Source organism: Zootoca vivipara, chromosome 11 (assembly GCF_963506605.1).
Source record: "Zootoca vivipara chromosome 11, rZooViv1.1, whole genome shotgun sequence".
Classification (NCBI taxonomy): Eukaryota; Metazoa; Chordata; class Lepidosauria; order Squamata; family Lacertidae; genus Zootoca; species Zootoca vivipara.
This window is the reverse complement of record NC_083286.1, coordinates 33,864,792-33,888,443: the sequence shown is the minus strand read 5'-3', so window position 1 is coordinate 33,888,443 and position 23,652 is coordinate 33,864,792. Positions and strand designations below refer to the sequence as shown.

Sequence of the window (23,652 nt, the reverse complement as noted above, 5' to 3'; positions counted from 1 at the left end):
TCATGGCCTCTGTAGTGGTGGCGAGGCTGGTGATTATTGTCTGTTTGGTAGAAAGCTCTGAAAATGCTGGAAATGAAGCACCATCAGAGTGAATTGCAAGGCAGCGAGGCCCAAATAGATTTAAGCTGATCAATTAACATAAATGCAGTCGGAACCAAAACGTAATCCTATCAGCTGCAAGTCTCCTGCGCCAGTGAAGTTGGGCTGACATCACAAGACAGTCCAGGACATGCGAAACACATGCAAGAGTGCCAGCAGCAGCCATCCCTTTCTCAGACATTTTATCTAATGTCCGCATTTCTATCTCTCTACTGACACAATCAAGGGGTTGCCAACTGTTTTGGGCCAATGCACACATTTGGAATATGGTTGCTGAGGGGCATGACATAGGACAAAAAGGCTGCAACACCTAAAAGAGAATAAAAAGAAACAGGACCACAGGAAGGTGGAGGATTGCACCCCATCAGGTCCCCCGCCAATGGAAAAAGGCACCTACATCAGCTATCAGTACACTCACTGATAAAGAGAAGGGATTGTACTCAATGAAGTTGCTCCACTATCACAAGGACATAAGCTTGCGCTCAGTGCTTTTTTCCCCTAAAAAAATGTTTAGGGGCACTCTCATTTTCCTACTCATAATTAAATACTCCCTCTCAATGAGGCAAAACCTAAATTCACAAAATGTTTATGGCTATGCGTCCCCCCCCCCCCAAAAAAGAGAGCACTGCTTGAAGTTGCGTTAATCCTTGTACTAATGTAGGGCTGGGAAACGGCTGCATGGTCATTTTTCAGAAACCATCCCCACTTGCAATCAGCTTATGTCACCCCCATGAGGAGTGACATCAGCTAATGGCTGATTGGGGGCGGGCGGGTTTGATTCTGCATCGGCTAAAACATTTTGTGTTGATTCTGTGTTGGATTCTGATTGGTGGAATGAGGAGTTTGATACTGCCTTGGCTGCACATGCTTGCTCCCCTGTCGGAAACTGGCACACACAGTCAAAGCAGCAGAGGTTCAAAGAGCAGCACAGGCTACTTGAAAGCCCTTTTGCAAGCAGCCCCAGACTGCCCTTTAAGGTTTAATTAGCTGTGTGGAACTGTTTGCAAAAGGGCTTTCAAACAGCCCCACGGTATGCTTTGAAATGTCCTGACAGTCGGGGCTTAAAAATGCAGCATCACTTGACATCACTATGATGTCGAATTTGGCCCTTCAGGTGTGGAGAGGCAAGGATCTGACCCACTTCCCAGGAGGTTATTCACCCCTGTGCTAAAGAGATGACTTCATGGATACAACACAAGCTCTTTGTGCCTCTCATTTATTCTCTCTGAGCATTTGAGCTGACTGGTTTGGGTTTACTTTCCACCATGTGTTATGTCCTTATTAATGTAAGAAGAAATTCAAATCCATCTTGGCAAGGCAAGAAAGCAGCTGATGTCAACTACATTTGCTGTGCAGGTAGGTAGCTGTGTTGGTTACCTACCTGCACCTGGGATGAATAGAGATATCGGATTCTTATCTCATTATGCATGATCAAGCTTTCTTTAGCACCTCAGCCCAGGACTAATTGCAGCCATCAGCAGCCATTAACACCCATCTACAGGTTTACCACTCCCATCAGCCCATCTCCCATTCCCACCCACCCCCACCACCCTCTGTATATATATAGGGTCTGACACTTCTGTTTCTAGTGTATCTGAAGAAGTGTGCATGCACACGAAAGCTCATACCAAAATATAAACTTAGTTGGTCTTTAAGGTGCTACTGAAGGAATTTTTTAAATTTGCTGGGCAGTTTGTTTGAAATGTCAATAGGCTCCCTTCTTTTTGTTATCTTTGCTAGTCCCTTTAAAAATAATTCATCTTTGATAGAAGACAACTTTAAACACTAAGCTTGGGATGCAGAACAGTATCATGAATGGTGCCTTTTGCTTAGCTCTCGAGATAGATTTGATGCAATGCTTTTCTTCGAAGTACACATTAAATGTTTAACCTATTTCATTCAATGAAGTCCATGAAAATGTCCAAGTAAATGTCATGTCATCTGCATATTATAATTGGTCAAGATGCTTGACCTTTATGTTGAAAAACCCATACATCATGTTTTGAATGACCCATGTGACATATGGATGGCTGTTCCCTTGTTATATTTAGCTTTGAGCATGGAGCATGTGCAGCACATTCTTGTGCATTTTTACTCAGAATAAGTCTTAGGTGTGTCTCAGCCTTATTCGCACAAACCTGGATGTTTCTCAGCTGTAGTTGCATGTGAAAATGTGCTGCCAAAACACAAATTTCAGAGAAACGCATAGGCCTTTCTTCCTAGCGTGCTGAGGACAGGTGTCTAATACTACCCCAGATACAGAGGCAGTCATAGACTGAGGAAGGTGGAGTCAGGTGTTTGTAAAAGATGTGGAACCTTTAGCGCGCACACCTATTCAGATTTCATATTGTGGCATTAAAGTAAGCTTGAGTTCATTTAGGTCGTGTTTTTTCTTTGATGCCGCTGTGAGAGAGTGGCTGTCCCATCAAGGAATCTTCCAAGCATCTAAAGAAGATTTCACAGCTGATACTGGCTACTTGTAGTCACATGGTTATAGATGTTTGTTTGCTGTGTACACGGTCAATGCTGTGCACTAGAACAGGGGTCAGCAAACATTTTCAGCAGGGGGCCGGTCCACTGTCCCTCAGACCTTGTGGGGGGCCAGACTATATATTTTGGGGGGAAATGAACGGATTCCTATGCCCCACAAATAACCCAGAGATGCATTTTAAATAAAAGGACACATTCTACTCAAGTAAAAACAGGCTGATTCCCGGACCATCCGCGGGCCAGATTTAGAAGGCAATTGGGCTGGATCCGGCCCCCAGGCAGGCCTTAGTTTGCCTACCCCTGCACTAGAATATTCATAAGCAGCTCCAAACAGATGATTAACAAAGCTGTGCCAGCCCCAGTCTTCTGACCGAGGGAATGAAAAGAAGAACCTGAGCTCAGCCAAATTCACTGTGTGAAACTGTTAGGAAAATAGGAAGTTGTCTTATCCTGAGTCAGACCACGGGCCCATCAAATTTACAATCATCTACACTGATTTCAGGCAGGTGTTTTCCTCACCCCTACCTGGAGATGCTCAGGCACTTAGTGGTGTTGTTGTTGTTTAGTCGTTTAGTCGTGTCCGACTCTTCGTGACCCCATGGACCATAGCACGCCAGGCACTCCTGTCTTGCACTGCCTCCCGTAGTTTGGTCAAACTCATGTTCGTAGCTTCGAGAACACTGTCCAACCATCTTGTCCTCTGTCGTCCCCTTCTCCTAGTGCCCTCAATCTTTCCCATCATCAGGGTCTTTTCCAATGATTCTTCTCGCCCTTCCCTAAATACTGATCTGTGTGGTCAAATCTTGGAAGAGATTAACATCTCTTTGGGGGGTCCAGGAAGGGCAACCAAGCCACAGTGCTGGATACAGAGGGAACTTCCTGTGTGGCATCTGCTTACATGCAGGACAGTTGATCTAGAATGTGCTTTCAGCCACATGCCTTGGACAAGTTCATCCTTTGACATTTGATCAGCAGCTAAGCCGGGTGAGCAAATTAACTTTGTGATGTGTGCAGCGATGACAGAAATTGCTGTGGGTGTCCCCAGGTAAAATAGCCAGCTCACACTAGGGTTTCTCCAGACAGCCATGTGCCCAAGTAATACCATTGCATAGAGAAAATAAAATACTCTGTGTCTGAACAATGTAAACACTGGGCACTGACTCTATCACTGAATGCAGCCTTGTATTAACTGTGGTGGCCTGTTGCAAGCCTGATCCAGAGCTGAGTCAGGTATTATAAGCTCGCACTTGCATTTCAGATGATGATGATGGTGATATACTCCACCGACCTGGCTGGGTTTCCCCAGCCACTCTGGGCAGCTTACAGCATATCTAAAGACATAATAAAAACAGCAAGCCTTAAAAACCTCCCTATACAAGGCTGCCTTCAGATGTCTTCTAAAGTTGTGTAACTTTATCTTCTTGATATCTGAAGGGAGGGCTTTCCACAGGGAGGGTGCCACTACCGAAAAGCTTGAAGACCTTTTCTTCCAACTCTGTGTGTAGGACCTGGGAGACCACTTAGCCAGGAAGTTGCTGAGTGAACTTGGGCCAATCGCTGCCTCTCAGCCCAACCTCTCTGGGTTGTTTTGGGGTTCATTGAGGAGTGGGGAGACAAAGTACACAACCCTGAGCTCCTTGGAGAGAAAGGTAGGCTTTGAATACAACAAACAAACAAACAAAGACAAGATGAAAATCAGACACGTCTTTATTCTTATTAAATGAGAGAATGCTTATTTTGGTCTTAATGGAGATGCGTGAGACCTTGAAGCCTCAACGGATCGCCACTTCTAAAATGAGCACCTCTCCAAAAGGTAGTAAAAGTGCAGAAGAACAGATTCTGTGGTCTAAATTTCCCCTGAAACTGCTTAACCACAGAAATGGTTTTGTACATATATCAGTCTTTCCCTATCACAGTTCTCTTTTTCTGGGCAGTTTGATGTGGGAACTGACAAAAGTTGACACATAAAGGAGAAGTCCTTCCCAAAACCATTCTCTTTTTTTATTTCTCCTTCTCGTTCCCCTGCCCAAATACTCACATCTTTGAGAACAGCAAAATGACGCTTCTGGGAAACTGATTTGTTCTTATGTTCCATATGTGTGCTGCATGATGTACAATGGCACTGGGACATAGGAAACTGCCTTGTATCAGGTTAGACCAATGGGCCATCTAGCTCAGTATCAGCTAAGCTGAATGGCTGTGGCCCTTCAGGGCTTTAGGCAGGGAAAGTGGAATTCCAAGTTGCAGTTGGTCAAATGTTTCACCTGTGCTCCCTCCTCCCCCTGCACACTGTTCTGAAGTTTCTCCCAGTTCCCCTCCACCCAAGCCAATTGAAGATGTTGGGGGGGGGGCTGGGAGAAGAGACAGGAGAAGGCTATACATCCCCAAGTGGAAGTATTTGCAAGAGGCTTTCACTGACTAAGCAAATCCTGTCCAGGATGGAGCCAGGGACCTCCTGCAGGCAGGGCATGTGCCCTGTTGTGCCAGGGCTATGAGCAGGCCTGGGATGTTGCTGGCTCAGCAAGTCTATCAAGACTTATGTGCCAACAACGGGCACCAATGTGAGATGCAGTGGAATGATATTGCAAAAGTCATTCCATGGCTGAGACATGGGTGGACAAAGGGCAACTCAATCATGCACCATCCTGATGGGTCTTTTGACCACAACAAGGTCAACTGCAGAGGCACAAACCTATGGTCGTCATCTGATAACAAGCTTTGTGTGTTAAGAAATAGGCTAAGAAAGTGAACTGAGAATCCAAATCTTCCCTCCAATATTATAAGTTTTAGGCTACTATTTTATCAACCTCAGCTCCCTATCCATAAAATTGTGGCTGGCCAAACTTACAGGTCCGCTTGTAATTATTACAAATACAGATTACTTCGAGTACCATTTACAGGCTAGATATAAGCATCATTTTATGGCATAATACTGGCGAGAGCCTACAGCAGGCATCCCCAAACTTCGGCCCTCCAGATGTTTTGGACTACAATTCCCATCATCCCTGGTCCTGTTAGCTAGGGCTCATGGGAGTTGTAGGCGAAAACATTTGGAGGGCTGAAGTTTGGGGATGCCTGGCCTACAGCAACAGGTAAATTTGCTGAAGTGACTTCAGCTGAAGCCACTGTAGCTAATGTTGGAGGAACCAATCTTCTTTGTCAACACAGCTTCAAATATTGGTAGGTAAGGATTAAGGGATGTATGGTCTTATAGAAGACTGAATAATCAAAAGGCCCCATTTTCCAGCTTACTTTTTTTTAAAAAGAAAAAAAAATATCATTATTGGTAATGGGTAAAAATTCAGAGCTGACACAAAAATCTATTCACAAAATCCCCATAGGCCCATTTCCCACACAGGAGCTGCTTTACATTTGGTTTCCCTGCCACTGAAAACGGTCTTAAAGCAAGCATATAAATTATTAAATGTAGCTAATTTTTTCTACTTTTAGGCTATTGCATACAACTGGGAATGTGCAAAAATGGGCTTTTATTCAAACTCAGTATCTAGCATTTTTAAAAAATAAAATAAAAATTTGTTGCTTTTAAACTGTTGTATTAATTTTATTTTTATGCTGAGGAGAAATACCTTTCTCCCTCGTACCGCAACACATTATTAATTCAAGGTATTTACAGTGGTACCTCTACTTACAAATAACTCTACTTACGAATTTTTCTACGGTACTTACAAATGGAGCTCCGCCCACCATCTTGGATGCGGTTTAGATAGGATTTTTTCTACTTACGAATTTTTAGATAGGGTTGCTTCGACTTACGAATTTTTTCTCCCAATGCATTCCTATGGGATTCGACTTACAATTTTTTTCAACTTACAAATGTGTGTTCGGAACACATTAAATTCGTAAGTAGAGGTACCACTGTATCTGCTTGTTTTTCTTGACCTTCCTTTTGGCTCTCCAGTAAATCAGACACTTTCAAAACCTCATGTCAATGCCTCTTTTCCTGAGATGAAAGGAATTCTAACAGCTATAGTGTATAGATAAAAAGATAAAGGGCATTCCCTGATGCAGACATAAGCTCAAGATGAAGAAATAGTTCAATAGCACCAGCTTCTATTGGCTATTATATCACCTCTCTTCTATAGGCTAAACAAGCCTAGCTTCTGTAACCTTTCCTCGTAGGCCTTAGTGACGTGATACTTGGATCTAAGGGAGTGGGTGATGCTGTGGTCTAAACCACACAGCCTCTTGGGCTTGCCTATCAGAAGGTCGGCAGTTTGAATCCCCGCAATGGGGTGAACTCCCATTGTTCTGTCCCAGCTTTTGCCAACCTAGCAGTTCGAAAGCATACCAGCATGAGTAGATAAATATGTACCGCTGTGGCATGAAGGTAAACCAGGGGTCAGCAACCTTTTCCAGCCGTGGGCCGGTCCACCGTCCCTCAGACCATGTGGTGGGCCGGGCTATATTTTGAAAAAAATATATGAACAAATTCCTATACTCCACAAATAACCCAGAGATGCATTTTACATAAAAGCACACATTCTACTCATGCAAAAACACCAGGCAGGCCCCACAAATAACCCAGAGGTGCATTTTAAATAAAAGGACACATTCTACTCATGTAAAAACATGCTGATTCCTGGACCGTCCACGGGCCGGATTGAGAAGGCGTTGGACCGCATCCAGCCCACGGGCCTTAGGTTGCCTACCCGTGAGGTAAACAGTGTTTCCATGTGCTCTGGCTTCCGTCACGGTGTCCCATTGCATCAGAAGCAGTTTAGTCATGCTGGCCACATGACCCAGAAAGCTGTCTGTGGACAAACCCTGGCTTGAAGCGAGATGAGCGCTGCAGCCCAGTCACCTTTGACTGAACTTAACCATTCAGCTGTGGACTGCAATGATTCTTTGGTATAAATATAACTGTTGACCAAGAGACCCTGCAAGACCAGATTCTTCTCAAGACCAACCATCAAGGCATAGTGGAAGATATCTCAGTAGCACAAACTCTTTACTATGAAAAGAATATTTAAATATTTAAATTCATGCACATTGAGATTGCCTTAAAACTAATTTTGTTTCCATTCGGAGCTCCTCCTTTGTAGCATTTTATTTTTGGATGCAATATTACATTCCAGCATAGCTTCAAGTGCTACTAATGAGGTCCCAGGAGGTATCTTCTCATTAAGCCTATGCATCTTCTTTGAGCATGAAGAGGTGGCCTCTCATGCATGCAATTCAAGATGCAAATCACACATACAAATGTATGGATTATGTCAGTAATGAAATATACAAATTCAAAATTTTACATATACTGTGGCTAATTCGGGGAGCTTCTTGCTGATAACAGGACTGTTGATGTTGGTTGCAGATTTATTACATTCCTTATATTCAAGCTAGATGAACTGTTCTACATTGCATGATCCATTGTGCCCCCTACTGTCTGCTGTGTAGTATTTTAGCAAGTTCTTGAAATTCAAAAAATTAGCATTTCAGTTCATTTTCTAAAATAAAGTTGATGTTTTTAAATGACTTTGAGAAACAGTATCTAATGGGTGCACAAAGCAAATCTGTGTTTATTTCTTCTACTCTTATACATTTTTCTGCCTTCCCATTTGGGCATGTTTAAGGAGTGTATTCAGTATAGGGGAGCCCAAGCCACTGCAAACACAGACAGAGCAGGAAGACCAAACTGTTGGCCGTGGATTGTGGAGTTCTGAGGAGGTATCTATTGAGATCCTTGTGTTTGTGGGATGGGAGGTTATTGTTTATTTTTTGTTCTGTTTGTGATTTACCTTGTATTTTTATGTTGTGAACCGCCCTGAGATCTTCAGATGAAGGGCAGTATATAACTTTAATAAACAAGGTGCTGAGTTAGCGACCCCAACCTATTATTTTATTATTCTCCATAACCTTCAATATTTTTCCCAATATGGTCTAATTCTATCACATCTCCATACACCTTTCTTTTCCATTTCTAATACTTATCAACAAGATTGGGATAGATTTCAGTTAAACACTTGGTGTTTGATACAAGCAATAAAGCATCTTGAATACTGTCAGAGATAATATAAAGATTAGAGAGGGGGGTCTTTGTCATTCTGTGATAACTTTCTACACATGTTGCATCAAGCAGTAACTATCTTCCCCAGGAAGCTGAACAACCTTGCCTGCAAGTTGTCTTCTTTGAGCAGATCTAGGTCTTTCCCTTATTTGTTTGGTTCCACAGTGTCCACTCATACATTTTGTTTGGAGCATCACAATTCATCCCAGAAAACACACCGAGTAAAAACCACGTTTCTAAGCCAGGGTGACGTTTTATTGGGTAGAAATTCCAACAGGGGAAAGGATGGATCTACTCAGCCATGAGAGCAGACTGTATAGGTCTCAAAGTCCGACGGCTCATTTGGTTTAGCTTGAGCAGCTGCAGAGGGTGCCTCTTTGGGCGTGGCGGCTGGCACAGCAAGTCATCCAGAGTCTGAGAAATAGTCTGTCCTGAGGCTTGCAGCTTGGCGACGATTTCTTCAAACTGGACACGGAGAGTTGGGTTGTCTTCCAGCTTCTCTTTGGCTGCAGCCAGCTATGAGAAAACAATGGCAGACAGATCAGCAACTAGAAGCAGAAACATTACCTTATACACACCCACACTACACCTCTTGACCTACTTGGCTGATCAAAGCTCGCCGAGAGGGTATGATCCAGGGTGTGGCCAATCATCTTTGTGGGAGGGAGTAGACCCAGCTGTCTTGAACATATAAAATAATGGAAGCAGTGGGTTCCTGGAACCAGTGGCCTGCGGGGAATTTTTTTTTGTTGGGAGGCAGTTAGGGCCAGAGGTGTCAGTTTGCGAAGGTGTTTTTTTTTGGGGGGGGGGGGCTGACATCAAGTGTGTGACATTGTAACATCACACAAGTTAGCACCACAGCTCCTTCCCTAAGCTGGGCAGAAGCTTCCCGGGCTTTGGGAAGGTGGTGCCAGGGGAACATTTAGGGGACTACCCTAGTACCTCTAGGCCACTGACCACACACCACTGCCTGGACCCATGCCATAAGGTCGGGGAAACGTGTGTTTTTTTGGGTAGAAGTTCAGAATAGGGCATACAAGGGAACAAACATACAGCAAAGATGGAGATCCTGTGACCCTCCCCTCCATATGTTGCTGGTCTACATGTCCGATCTTTACTGGCCATGATGGTAGGAGATGATGGGAGTTTGAGTCCAACAACATCTGGTAGGTCACAGATTGCCTACCTCTGCTATGAAGACTGTTGACCGTCACCCACTGGCTTCCACAGCAACCATCCACTTACCACTTCCATACAGTATTCTGGTTTTTTCACAAAACTTGAAACACCGGCCTCTGAAGCCTTTTTCAGTCTCTGGACAAGGTCTTCTAGGTCACCAGTTGCAACCTGAAGAAGAATCTTGAACAAAACATTAATGAGTAAAGATATAATAAGCTCTGGATTAGGTAAAAACAAAACACGCCCCTGAAACCTGAAAGGTGAGAAGGATGGATTGTTTTCCCCAGCAAACATACAGATTTTTTTTCCCTTCCCCCTTTCTAAGAGTCATGGGGATTTGGAATAGTTAGTAAAAGGGACAGTGAAAACAGACAAATACTTTGCCCTTCTAGAAAACATAATGGCCCAAGTGAAACAAAATGATTTTTTAAATACTTGGCTTAAAAAAAACAAAAGCAAACAACAAACCACTGGTAATGTTATTGTTTTATTCCTTTTGCATACCACTTTTACAATCAAGAGACATATAAATGTTGTGAAATTAAAAAAAAGTATGGAAACGGCACATTCTCTAAGGAATCCCCCCTCCCCCAAATATTCTGTGAGGCTTCCCTGGAGAGGAAATGTGCCTAAATGAAATTAAATAAATTACTTCAAAGGAAAACAGCTTTGCATACTGGATGTATAGTAGTATGTTCCAACAAACCAAGTCAGAAGGATTAATATACTGTGGAGAGGGATGTGGAGATGCCTGGGAAAAGAGAAGCAGGACTTGCTACTAATTTAGCTAATTGCAGCCTGTTTACTCCAGTCTTCTGCTCGCCTCACTCGCTGCCGACAGGATATAGCCAATTTGTATTTTTCACTTTCATTTAAACATCCTTTCCTCAGATTCCCATCCCCTCTGCCTTCCTCTTCCTCAGTTCTGCGCCAGCCACCACCTGGCTCTGTTGCTCTATTTATTTCCCACATTGTGCCTCCTTCCTCTGACTTCTATGTTCATGGGCTCCTTGCCCCTTAGAGTTTAACTGCTACCATAATCCTCTCCCCACTGAGCTTTCCTGTTATGCCCCTCCTGTCCCTAGCGGCTGTGTGAGCATTTTCCCTCAGCCAAACTGAAATTTCACCTCTCTAACTGAAGATGGGCTGTGTTGCAGTTCACAGTTCCACTGTCATGGAAAGTTTAGTTGACAACATGTTTGAATAGTCCATGAGATCACTGAATTAACATCCATCAGCACCAGAGATTTTGCCAGCACATTACAAGATAAAACACTTCAAATCTTCGGTTATTTGTATGTAGAAGTGAGGAGGAGTAGATAGGTATCTCTTTATAACATACCCTTTCAATTTAGAGGGTCTGTCAAAGAGCAATCCTAAAACCGTTTGGAAATAATCCAGAAAACCCCTAAAACAGGCATCCCTAAACTTTGGCCCTCCAGATGTTTTGGACTACAATTCCCATCTTCCCCAACCACTAGTCCTGTTAGCCAGGGATCATGGGAGTTGTAGGCCAAAACATCTGGAGGGCCGCAGTTTGGGGATGCCTGCCCTAAGAGAACTGGATTTTTTTCCCAGAACAGCATCAAACGAAGAAGCATCTTGTGTGTCTAAAGTTTTTCAAAGCAGTGGCCAACCTTCCTTTTTAATTTTAAAAACCCACACATTTTTTATTTATTAACTATTATTATTATTAATTAACTAATTAAATTTCTATGCAGCCCAATGCATTTCCCATTCATGGCTCAGGAGTACGGTAACATACAAAATCCAGCAGACTTACTGTCAGATTAGTGTAAATTCTGCTTTCTGTGTTTATGATCTGAGAATAAAAGGAGCGAGCCCTGGAAATATCGTTCTAGGAAGAATAAACAGAGACAATAAATCAAACTGTGCACGTAAAATAAAGCTGTGCTCAGCATTTCATTGAAGTTGGTATTATTAAGGACCTCACAGCTATACTGTATGTGAGCTTGGATTCTTTAAGATCTCTGACTGGGGACTGAGTATCTGATTTACAGAGAGGCAGGCTGGCTGAGGTCCTTTGCCAGAATCCTTACAAAAATGGTACATAAGGGCCACCAGGGGGCCAAATAAAGATGGCCCAGGGGCCACTTCTGATCTAGAGTGTGCCAGCTACTCACCTGTTGTCGTTCGTTTTGTGACCCTTTCTTTTCATTTACTTTGAGTTTTCAAGCTGATGGGCTATATTAAATGCAGTTACAGTTTTGAATCCTATCCCAACAAAATGGGTACCGTAGGAAGCTCCCCCCCCGCTCCCCCCTAAATATTCAAGAAAATGATGTATGATGCATATGACATACCACAAAAGTTTATGTAGTACCAGTGTATTCAAGTTTCCCTAGGAATAGGGTGAGAAATGGGTACAGGAAGCCAGAAAAGCCTGGAGTGCATGCAGAGATTCCAGAAACCCTGACAATAAATCAAAACAACCCAATACCTGTTTCAAAGCAAATACTACTGCAAAGTAGTAAACTCTTCTTGATATATTAACTCCTTTGAGCTGCCCATCTTCAAGTAACGTAGTACAAATTCTTCTGGACTCCGAGTTGTTCTGTAGAATAAAATATTTCAATGCATGAATGACTTGCAGTTCAGATTCAGGGGATAAAGGTACCGCCCTACTGGCTGCCAACAGTCAAGGTACTTCAAAACCTTCCAGAAAGTTTACACTAGACACACACGCAGCCCGCTGATTACAGAATTTGAAAATGCAATACTTTTTAGACTCCAATGCCCAAAGTGATGAGCATTCCATCCTAAAGTTGCATGAGGTGGAATGATGGGCTGTGGACTAGGAATAAGGGACGCGGGTGGCGCTGTGGGTTAAACCACAGAGCCTAGGGCTTGCCGATCAGAAGTTCGGCGGTTCGAATCCCTGCGACGGGGTGAGCTCCCGTTGCTTGGTCCCTGCTCCTGCCAACCTAGCAGGTCAAAACCACGTCAAAGTGCAAGTAGATAAATAGGTACCACTCCGGCGGGAAGGTAAACAGCGTTTCTGTGTGCTGCTCTGGTTCGGCAGAAGCGGCTTAGTCATGCTGGCCACATGACCTGGAAGCTGTACGCCGGCTCCCTCGGCCAATAATGCGAGATGAGTGCCGCAACCCCAGAGTCGGTCACGACTGGACCTAATGGTCAAGAGTCCCTTTACCTTTTAGACTTGGAATAGGGGGAAGAAGGCACTTCCAGATGCAGAAAGGAACATATGTATGTGTCTTTGTGGAATGTAAATATTATTTACTAGTATGAGATATAGATGTTTATGGATACTAGGCATTAGCTCCTTACATAAAAAGGAAAAGGTTAAAACAACAGATTATATTAACCATTCCTACGTAAACATTTTAGAGTAAGTGCATCTGAGCCCAGGGGGGTAAACAGGAATGTGCTCTTGTGAATCACAATCTTTGTGCAAACCCAGATGAATCGTGAAGTAGTGAATAAATCTCTGGACATGCATCTCATGCACTTTTCTTTTGCCCCCAAATGGCTCCCAATATTTTTTTTAAAAAAAATTAAATCAATTTTGTAAACACGGAACGTCTCCCAATTTTAAAATGTTTATAAGAACATAAGATCAGCTCAACGGCCCATTTAATTCAGCATTCTGTCCTGACAGTGGCCAATCAGATGCGTAGAGGCAGCCCAGGACCTGAATGCAACAGCATTTGATAAGTTTAAATGGTCTTAAAAACTTCCTGTTCTAATCAAAGCCTCTTAGTTGAAACATAACCCTTTGCCACTTATTTGGTTGTAAACTATAATCTCTTTAGTTAAGAGCAGTCTTATTATCTACTGCTGGTTGTCATTCTTTTCACTGTTCAACTGTATTGCTTGTGCATCCCCTCTCTAAGTTGGCATAAGTGGTGTGTGCTTAAAATACGAGATATAAACTTACTTAAAAAGTTGCTAAGACTGTTGTGTGTCTGATACCCAGGCCAACTGCCTGCCTGGATGAGGTTGCACCCCCCCCCCCGAAGGAGCAGGTATATTGTCTGGGGCTATTCCTGGATACACCTTACTCATCAGAGACGCAAATGACCTCTGTGGCTAGGAGTGCCTTTTACCAGCTTCACCTGGCGCACCAGGAAAGTCTGGCCACTTTAGTCAAGGCACTGGTGACCTTGAGACTGGATGACTACAATTTGCTCTATGTGGGGCTGCCCTTGGAACTGGTCTGGCAGCTCCAGCTACTTCAAAAGGCAGCAGCTAGACTGCTGATGGCTGACAGCATGTAACACCTCTGCTAAAACATATGCCTGGCTGCCAATATACTACTGGGCCAAATTCAAGGGTCTTGTATTAATATACATATTAATCTATATAAATAAAAATGTCAATGTCCGTTTGTACATAACCAAAAATCTCCGAAAGTCCTTACCAATTGCCTTGAAATTTTGACACAACGTTGCATACGAATATGCGAGTGTTTGTATATACAGTAGTACCTCGGGTTACGAACACGATCCGTTCCGGATCGCGGTTCGTAACCCGAAAAGGTCGCAAACAGAGTGCGCGCTTCTGCGCATGCGCAAAGCGCGCACGCCGAAAACACTTCCGAGTTTACGGAGTTCGTAACCCAAAGTGTTCGCAACCCGAGCGGGTTGTAAACCGAGGTACGACTGTACTTAGATTATATAGATGTCACACCTGTGACAGGTAAAAACATGATTTTGTGGGGAAATAGCACCATCTATTGAACGTCAAAGCAACAGACGCTATAGTACATTCTTTACTCCCAGGAGGCTGCGGGGAACACAGTGAAGTCGTTCCGACACGAGCGCACAGAGGGTAGTGGGAGTACTTGGCTGGCGGCTCCTTCTGGGAGAGCGGGGGCGGGGTCCTCTCCCTCTGCCGCTGGTGCCTCGGCTCTGGCTCTCCCCACCGCCCTCGACATGTCCGCCTTCGCTAAGGACCTGCATCTGGACTGCCTGCCCCCTCGCCCACCGGAATCCGCCAGGGGAACCAGGCAGACCCTCCCGAACATGTCAATACGGTATGCGAGGGGGAGAGAGAGGGGGCTTGGAGTGGAGGGTGACGTCACGTGGGGGGAGGATATGACGTCACCTGCTGGGGCAACAGAGGGAGGGGTCGTTAGGTCATTCGTCTGTCCTGGGAAATGGGGGCCCAGATGGAGCCACAGCAACACGTGGCCAGGGACAGCTAATATATATATTAATATATAATATATAAAAATAACTTGGCCCCAGGTTTACATTAAAGACCACCTAAGCCCTTATATCCCAGCTCCATCACGGAGACCATCCTGAGAAGGGCAGTGAGTTGTTCCCTGTGGTTCAGAAGTCCAACTAGTTTCAACCAGAAGTCAAGAATTTAATGTCACTGGTCCCATGCTGTGGAATACTTTTCCAGCAGAGATTTGACCATCATCAAAACTGATAATTGCCATTTATCTATTGAAGACTGCCTACAAGCCTATAGAGTTGTTTAAACTTTCTCAGGGTGAGCCAGTCATGCTTATGGTTATTATTTATGTATTGTTTTTAATATTAGATTGATTTACGGTGCCTGACTGTACATTGCCTCCATACATTACATTCATTATTTTTTGGGAAATAAATATAAATCAATAAGTAATATTCCAGAAAGAAAAGAAAACCACCTTTAGGTTTCACAGCATTTCCAATATTCATCTTTCTTGCATTAAAAAACCCTAGAAGCAATTCTTTAACACGATGTGTTCTTACCAGCTTGTAGCATATTGCAACTGCGAGTAAATAGGTATCACGGCCGAATTTGACGCCTTGTCTCTTCATTTCTAACAGCACTTCTAGAGCACCTGTCAAACAGACTTTCAGTTATTGTTACTTCCATCATTTTCTGATTAGCGTATTAACTGCTAATTAATAACACTTCTGAGAACCCTAAGCTGAGTTCTGAAAAATAATTATCATTTGTAAAAAAACAAAACTTTGCAGATGAGATGCATAGCACTTTATATAATCCACTTGCTAAGGCTATGCAAATTTAATGGAAGTTTTATAGTATGTGCAACCAAGATAGGGGAAGATCCTAGGTACTGTATACCAATTTTCACTGATAAAGTTTTTAGCAATTGTGATTTTTACAGAACAAAATGGCATACAAACTATATGCTTGGAGCTGAATCTAACTAAACCAACACACACACAGAACAATTTGTGCAAGCACAACCAAACTTCCCTTCCCACCCACAAATCTGCACAAAGGCTGGGGGAACCCCTGGAACTGATTTTAAGGGTGCACGGGAGGGGAATGATTTAGCTGGATACAATGGTTTCATCCTAACACACCTAAAGTAGCACACACAAATTAGGAAAGGTGGTCAGGAGCCTTTTTAGACTGTCATAGTTTTTAGCGCCTTAAGGCTACAGTCCTACCGCTTGCTTCCAAGTAGACAGGCATAGGATTGCACCAGCGATAAGCGACAAAGATAATAACCCCCCCCTGCCCCCATCCCAATGATAGCAATGGTTTTTAGCCACTAGCACGGCATGTTCTGGGAAAGGATCCGTTTCGAATCACTCATGATTGTTTGAAGAAGAAAACTGCACATTTTACACAAGTGCATCAACCTTTCATCAATGACATGATGTGCATGTTCTTTGTATGAGGAAGATACGGTGGCCAGAACTGTGTCCTGTTTGCAAAGAGTCCAATGCAGTAGTTCCGAAGCTTTGGGAATCTGTCTCCAAAGAGCTCCCTCCCTGTTGTCTTCTGGAAGACAGATCAAGGGAACAACCCTACTCACAAGACTACCTCTGAGGCTGGACTCCTTTGGAAGGTGGTAGACTCTCGTTTCTTGGAGGTTTTTTAAAACAGAGGTTGGGTGGTCATCTGTCAGGGATTATTTAGCCTTGCAGGGGTTGGGGCTAGGTGACCCTTTGGCTCTACAGTTCTATGATTCTATAAGAAGCTGGCATCAAGCAAGCCAGGGTAAGTAAAACTGGCATACCAGGTCCAAACTATGTTCGGCAACAGGCTGCTGCTGCTCTGCCTAAACCTGGCAGAGGGAAAACAAGCCTTCTAAATAGTGCTCTGTGCCAGGTTGCCAGCAGGTCATGCGACTGAGCAGAACAGGCTTAGCCTAAGCCCTGCATTCCCACCCCCACCACACTCCCTTTTGGGGATTTGCATCAGGCTCGGCCAGATGAACCCCAGCTGAGCAAATTTCCTTGGCAAATCATGCATCGTCAGCTGGGCATCATCACTGGGAACCTCAATGCCAGCTGAACATGGAATCAACCAGCTAAGCTTGAGATCTGTTGCATCCTAAGCAGCTCATTGCAGTGGATCTTGCCATAGGATTGCTCCCTAAGATGCTTCTGATTAAGAAAACCTTCTGCCACTGAGCTACTGGTTTCTGTTGCTGTTCTCTACTGTTTTTTCCCCTGATGGTTGCTGTATGCAACTGTACTTTAAAATTGTGGTTTTGGTCTTTATTGTTTTGAAAATATGAACATAGCTCTGAGATGTTATGAAAAAAAGAATACGATTTTAAATAAACATTTATTTCCAAGCATGCAGCTCCTTTCTATATGTGCTTCCTCAAAAGGTTGGCGGCATTTTCTCCCAAGTGTGTGTACGGATTGCAATTTTTAGGTTGCAATCCGATGCACATTTGCCTAAAAGTTAGCTCCACTGAACTCAAAGGATCTTGTCTCCAAGTAGATCACACTGCACATGGGCAAGATGGGTGGGGGGAGTAAATATGTGATGTGCAGAAAAGATAGCATGTTTTCTTGCAGCGATAAAAAAAATTCCCAGGCTCACAAAAGACAGCTGCTTGGCTGAGAGCAAAGGCCGGAAGTTAGGAGATGAAGAAGTGTTACCAAAAAAGATCCATAAAAAGCCCTAATCATGAGATGTATGATTACATTTGATGAGAGAGATCAAGTGCTCAATGAGTACAGTGTCAAGAGTACTCTTCAATTATATTTGCAAAATGTGTTTCAGCTCTTTTAACACCAATGAGTGATCACATCAGGTTTTGCCAACTCAAAAGATCAACCAATTCAGTGTCAATTATAGCACTTTAATATTATATTTTTTCATATCAGAAAGACAGTTTTGCTGTCAATAATTTATTCCTTTTGAGGCATCTTACGCTACTTACTTTCATATTGACCTTTTGTAAAGAGCAGATCCATCAAAATATTGAATGATGAACTTTCTGAAAAGAAGCCGTGCAAAGCCTGAAGAATATAAATAACATCAGTTTGGGACAACCCACAGATATTGGTTATATCAACACCCAATTAATAGTTCAAACTGAAGCCATTGAACCCTCAAAGCTTGGGAGGCAAAATTAAGAGTCTTAAAATTTCATTTTCAAACTCCTGACAGTTAGCATTCTATTAAGGCCTGTAGGAGACAACAGCTTCAAAAAACAAACAATTTTTTTTATATAAAAAAAGTTTTCCCCTCCCATTTAATTAATGCAAAGCTTTACATTTTTTCTTCATTCATCTTGTTTCTCTTTCTTCTTTTAACTTTTTTAAAGTTCTCCTTTGATCTCACTCTCTTCATTTGTGTTACAGGTAGGTAGCTGTGTTGGTCTGAGTCGAAGCAAAATAAAAAAATTCCTTCAGTAGCACCTTAAAGAGGTGCATGCACACGAAAGCTCATACCAAAATATAAACTTAGTTGGTCTTCATTTGTGCTTTTTGAATAAAGATATCTGCTTTGGTTAAAAAAATAAATACTGCAAATATTTTGCTAAACAAACAAACAAACAAACAAACAAAATATTTAGCACTTCCTCCAGCCTTCAGGATTAGCTTTCAGAAACTACAAAGCTCCAAAGCCCTTTGGGTTCCAGCCTTACACCTCCATATTAAGAGAGAAAAATATGACATTCATCACATTTCTCCAGTGATTTTATTCCCACCATTTAAAAACAATCCTTTGTAAGAATGGGAAAGATCCACGAGGGAAACAGGGATTTTCTTTCTACTGCAGCACAAGCTGTTTGCTTGTTTATTCATATTACATGGCTGCATGGAAACCATAGCAGAGTGTTTCCCCCCACAAATAAGCCTCTGTGCTTATTATTTATCTATACTGTATACTTTTCACAACTACCAATGGATTTAAGGGAGCTGGTATAGGGAAGAGTTCCCACTGGACTAGAGAAGAAAAGAGACGGGCGTGTTTCTGAATTCTACCTGGTCTTTGATGAGCTCCAGTGCCGTTGCTTCAAGATTCATTTCATAACACAGCCTCATAAAAAGAGGACCAAATTTGAAACCACCAAAGGCCACATTTTTGTTCTCAGCATGGTACCTGGAGAGAAGACATGGAATTTGTTTTGTGTGTGGGAATCTAGTTTTAAAGAGCAGAGGGAAAGATAAATGCAGAAACAAGGTAGTCTAAGTGAGATGAACCTACACACACAGAGTTACTTGCTGCGTGATTGTATGTGACTAGAAAACCGATCAGAGCCACTGCACAGAATTAACATGTGATGCAACATAACAAAGGGGAGAAATGATATCTTTCAAGATCAGGCCCAAAACATTTTGGCACCTGAGGTGAACAACAAAACGACACCTCCTTCCCCACCAGGGAAGAAGGGGTTAGTGAAGAGCTACATCAGGAACAATGGGGGAGTGGAGATCTGCTGCTCCATAGATCCTGCCCTCTAAGGCGGTTGCCGTACCTTGCCTCAAGGGGGGGCCAGCCCTGTTCAGAATTAATCCTTTGCTCTGTCATAGACATAATACTAATTTTGGAAGATGGCATGGGATTCTAATTAATTATCTTCTTCTAGTCAGTATTTCGTGTTTCACAACATCTACTTGCAGATTGAACAGTAATTCCGTTCCCAATTTGCTGTTCTTCGTTGACATCAGAGGGTGTTTATTGGCTGATTTAACCTAATCAACTTGATTAACTTTATGATAAAATTGCATTTGCTTCACAGCAACAACATTTCAGGATGACAAACCTGGATAGGTAGCCACAAGCAAATCAAGTTACTTTACTTAGCTTTAAATGCATTTGCCCAGCGTACTAGTCAACAAAATATTTCTGCCAGCACACTGGGATCCCTGAATGCATGCCCTGTGCCATCTCAATTTTGTTCTGGAGGGTTTTAAGGGGCACAAGAAGGGGAGGAGATCATGCTGTTGCACAAATACAAACCTTTGCACTGATGGAAAGTCCACTTTAGTGCTATGTTGAGTACAACCCAATGACCTCAGGCATGGACTGAAAACTTTGAAGTGTAACTGTATTAAGGCTGGTCCTGTTAAAAATATCAATATTCCCTACTAACTGTCGCATGGTCCAGGATATTCTAAACAAAAGGAAATGCAAAAGAAGGAACTAGAATCTCTTCTTCTGAATTTTACCTGTATATCACCCTCTTGACTATTTCCACTTCATCTTTCGTCTGGCACAAATGCAGCAACAATTTCAATTCATCTCTGAGAATCAGCATATTTTTAGCTAACTTGTCTTCAATAGTTTTGAAATATGTGTCTGAAACAGAATTAATAGTATATATTTATTTGTATTTAGGTTATATAGAAAAATTGTACTGTCAATTTACATGCCTTATCCCAGTTACGGTAGTCATGGCTGGATTAGTTGTAGAGCATACTGGGTTACCCACCCCCCCCCCCCCACAAAACCTCTGGTCTCACACGTCACATTGCAATAGCTTTGCCCTTAAGTAGTGATCATCTACTGGGGGCAAGTCTAGTGCCTGGACCCTAGTGCCTGGGTGATGCCCAGGAGGGAGATGAACCCTTGCTCCCCAGGAAACCACAAGGGACATTTAGCACATACTGTATTGGCCCGAATATAAGTCACACTTTCCCCCCAAATTACTACTGTGAAAAGTTAAAGTGCAGCATATAGTTGGAACCAAGTGCTGTGCGCCTGTCTCCTGGCACTACCGCCCTCCCTCCCATCCCCCGTTCAGGGCGGCAGTGCCAGGAGGCGGGCCGCATCTGCAAATAAGCCTTTGATTTTAAAGGTGTGACTTATTTGCGGGTGTGTCTTATATTCGGGCCAATACGGTATTTGCTCAAAACAAAGATAGAAGCTGCCGTTTCCCACAAAAACGTGCCCTCTTTTGAGAACATGTTTTGTTTTTAATTGTCCAATGTTGTTCTGGCAGGGATGTAGTCCAGATGTTGATGGACTACAATTCCCATCATCCCTGACTATTTGGCCCTGCTGGCTGGGGCTGATGGAAGCTGGAGTCGAACAAATACCTAGAGGGACACAGATTCCCCATCCCCACACTACAGTATTACTGTGATGTTTAAATACTCCAAATAAATAAATAAAGGGATGGAAACACTGATGCAAATAAAGAGATGTTTGAGCATACACCAGTTATGCAAAGGACAGAGAGCATTACCAAACACCAGAGAATTCCTCGATGTACAATAACTATGAGAAGCCTCAATATGGCTTTTGCTCTGACCCTGTGATGACTAGCAAAACCGTACTGTATCTGATAAACCACTGATTACCTAATGTTGCTTTGCAACATTAACTTGTGAATGGTTAAGTAAAGCATACACATCAGGGGTGGGGAAATTGGTGGCTTTCAGGATGCTGTAGACCCACAGCATCTGGGGAGCTACGGGTTCCCCACCTCTGGTATACATGAAACGCCTACCTTTCTTTTTTCTTTCTCTCTTAAGATTTTTATTAGTTTTTTTTTCCATGATAAAGTAAGATACAGAAAACTAATGTAAATTAAAAACAAAAGCATCTACAAAAAATACAAGTAGAGTACAGAATCCCCTCTTAAAGGTCGTTCTTATCCCTTACCACCCACAGAAGGCCGCAGTCTCTCCTAGCTCTCATCTGGGATCTTTCCTTTCTCCTCCCAGCCTCTCACCCTGGGAGACCAACATTTCCATGAAGCGCTTACCTTTCTCGCCATATAGTTTATATCCCACTTCCAACTTATGTTGCTGAAATCCATGTAATTGCAAAACATCTTCTGTTAACAAATAACGTTTGGCTGAAAATCAAAGGGGAGGAAAAGAAATATTCAGAATACACCATACATTTAAAGTTTCAATAATAGTACCTATTAGTACACCTTAGGCTATGTAAAGGAAGTGAATGCTTTGTATATCAGTTTCAGAAATGCTTGTGCTTTCACCTACTAACATAAAGGAGAATGGTGGGGACTCACATCCCTTATGCCGATATAATACTCTTCTACTCAATGACTGTAAACATTCTCTTGTAATATTGTATTTGGATAGGCTTAGGAAGTCTGCTCTAACCCATAAAAGCACATGACACAATAAATATGTTTGCTTTTCTGTATTTTTATTTCTCAGGTGCAGACTTATATTGACTGATGCCTTCCTATCCTTCCTCACTTACACCTTCTGCTTTGCCCATGTTTCACCTCACAGTACATGCCTTTTGAAAGTCAAGCTGAAAAGCACCCCATCTCTGCAGCTCCTCTCCTGCAAGGTGAGTAGGCCTGCTCCAGTTAGAGGATTCCCTTGCTAACTGTTCACTATTTCAATAACCTGTCTGTTTGAAACAAGATGTCACAGACTGGTCATCATGGACCAAGGAGAGGCACACCTATAATTAGCTTCCCTTTGTCTATCTACCACCAGAAGGTGATAATAAGCAAGCATTAGCCCTCGTAAGCCAGAACAGAAAAGTATAACAGTTCACAGGGCTAAAAACAGAAGCTTAGAATCATAGGCTTGAAGAGTTGGAAGGGACCAGGAGGGTCATCTAGTCCAACCCCAATGCAATGCAGGTAGAAGGGGGGGGGGAGTATGCTGAGTAGACAGCTGCAGTTCTACTCAGAGAAGAGCCATCGGGTCATAGCCAACGCTGCTGCTCCACTAGCTCAGCAGGCTTTTTCAGCTAACGCTGGATACGACTATCATAGCTGCCAAGTTTTCCCTTTTCTCGCGAGGAAGCCTATTCAGCATAAGGGAAAATCCCTTAAAAAAAGGAATAACTTGGTAGCTATGGACTATGTATCCTATACTAGACTTGAAAATGTTTTTACTTTTCAGTTGCTTCAGGGTGTTTCATGGGCAGCAACTAGCGAATGCAATAGTTAAATATGCTTATGCACATGCAGAGGTTTATTGAGAAATAGCGTGCTCCAACACTGAACAATGGCCCCTTCTGAATTCACTGGGAAAGGCAGCAGCATTTATTTCAAATGAGTTAAAACTCTTCTCAAATACGAAACACGCGGGGTTAAGTTATTTGCAGCTATCCCTGTTTGCGCCTTTTTACTTTCTCCCTGCTGCCTGGTGAAGATCTCTGTGGATCTCACAGGCTGTATACACTCCACGCAACAGGCTCCAACGCAGTCGTCACCTAGGGCGTTCCACATTCATCCCTAGGTGATTAAACGAGAGAGAAAAAAAGCCCGGCGCTTGAAACACGCGGAGCGCAACCACGCAGCTCTCGCATCCTAAAGGACCTTGGATTGAACACATCCAGGCCTTTCTTGCGACGTCACGTTCGGGACTACAACCCCCATAGTGCACCATTCCGCCACAGTAAAAAACTTTGGCTTATGGCGCAGCAGTGGACGATGGGATATGCAGTTCTCCGATTACAGCGCGTTCCATAGAACGTCGCTCTCTCTCCCCTGCAGCCTCCCCACCTGCAGCCCTTCACGCACCTCCTTGCGGGCAGCTCAGGCAGCCGGCCGCGACGAGCGTGCCCCGCATGCAGCGCCGGACGGTCTCTCGCAGGATTCCATTGGAACTGCCCACGGCCGCTGCCATTCTGTCCCCGGAATGTACCAAGAGTGGCAGCGGCAGGAGGGGTGCGCAGGGACCGCCCTCGCCGAATCTCCCGCACCACGCAAGTGAGAG

General features: G+C 43.3%; 1 protein-coding gene across 1 annotated transcript; it reads right to left on the bottom strand.

The window, feature by feature from the left end:
• Positions 1–7,354: 7,354 nt before the first annotated feature.
• PTCD2 (pentatricopeptide repeat domain 2) lies at positions 7,355–23,600 on the bottom strand. Its single transcript, XM_035100163.2, has 10 exons — positions 23,457–23,600; positions 21,708–21,800; positions 20,167–20,296; positions 18,979–19,096; positions 17,928–18,006; positions 15,520–15,611; positions 12,252–12,365; positions 11,574–11,648; positions 9,857–9,970; positions 7,355–9,127 (listed from the first exon to the last, which is right to left on the bottom strand). Exons 1-10 carry the CDS (start codon positions 23,560–23,562, stop codon positions 8,903–8,905), a joined length of 1,146 nt encoding a protein of 381 aa, XP_034956054.2. The 5' UTR covers positions 23,563–23,600; the 3' UTR covers positions 7,355–8,902.
• Between the last annotated feature and the right edge of the window lie 52 nt (positions 23,601–23,652).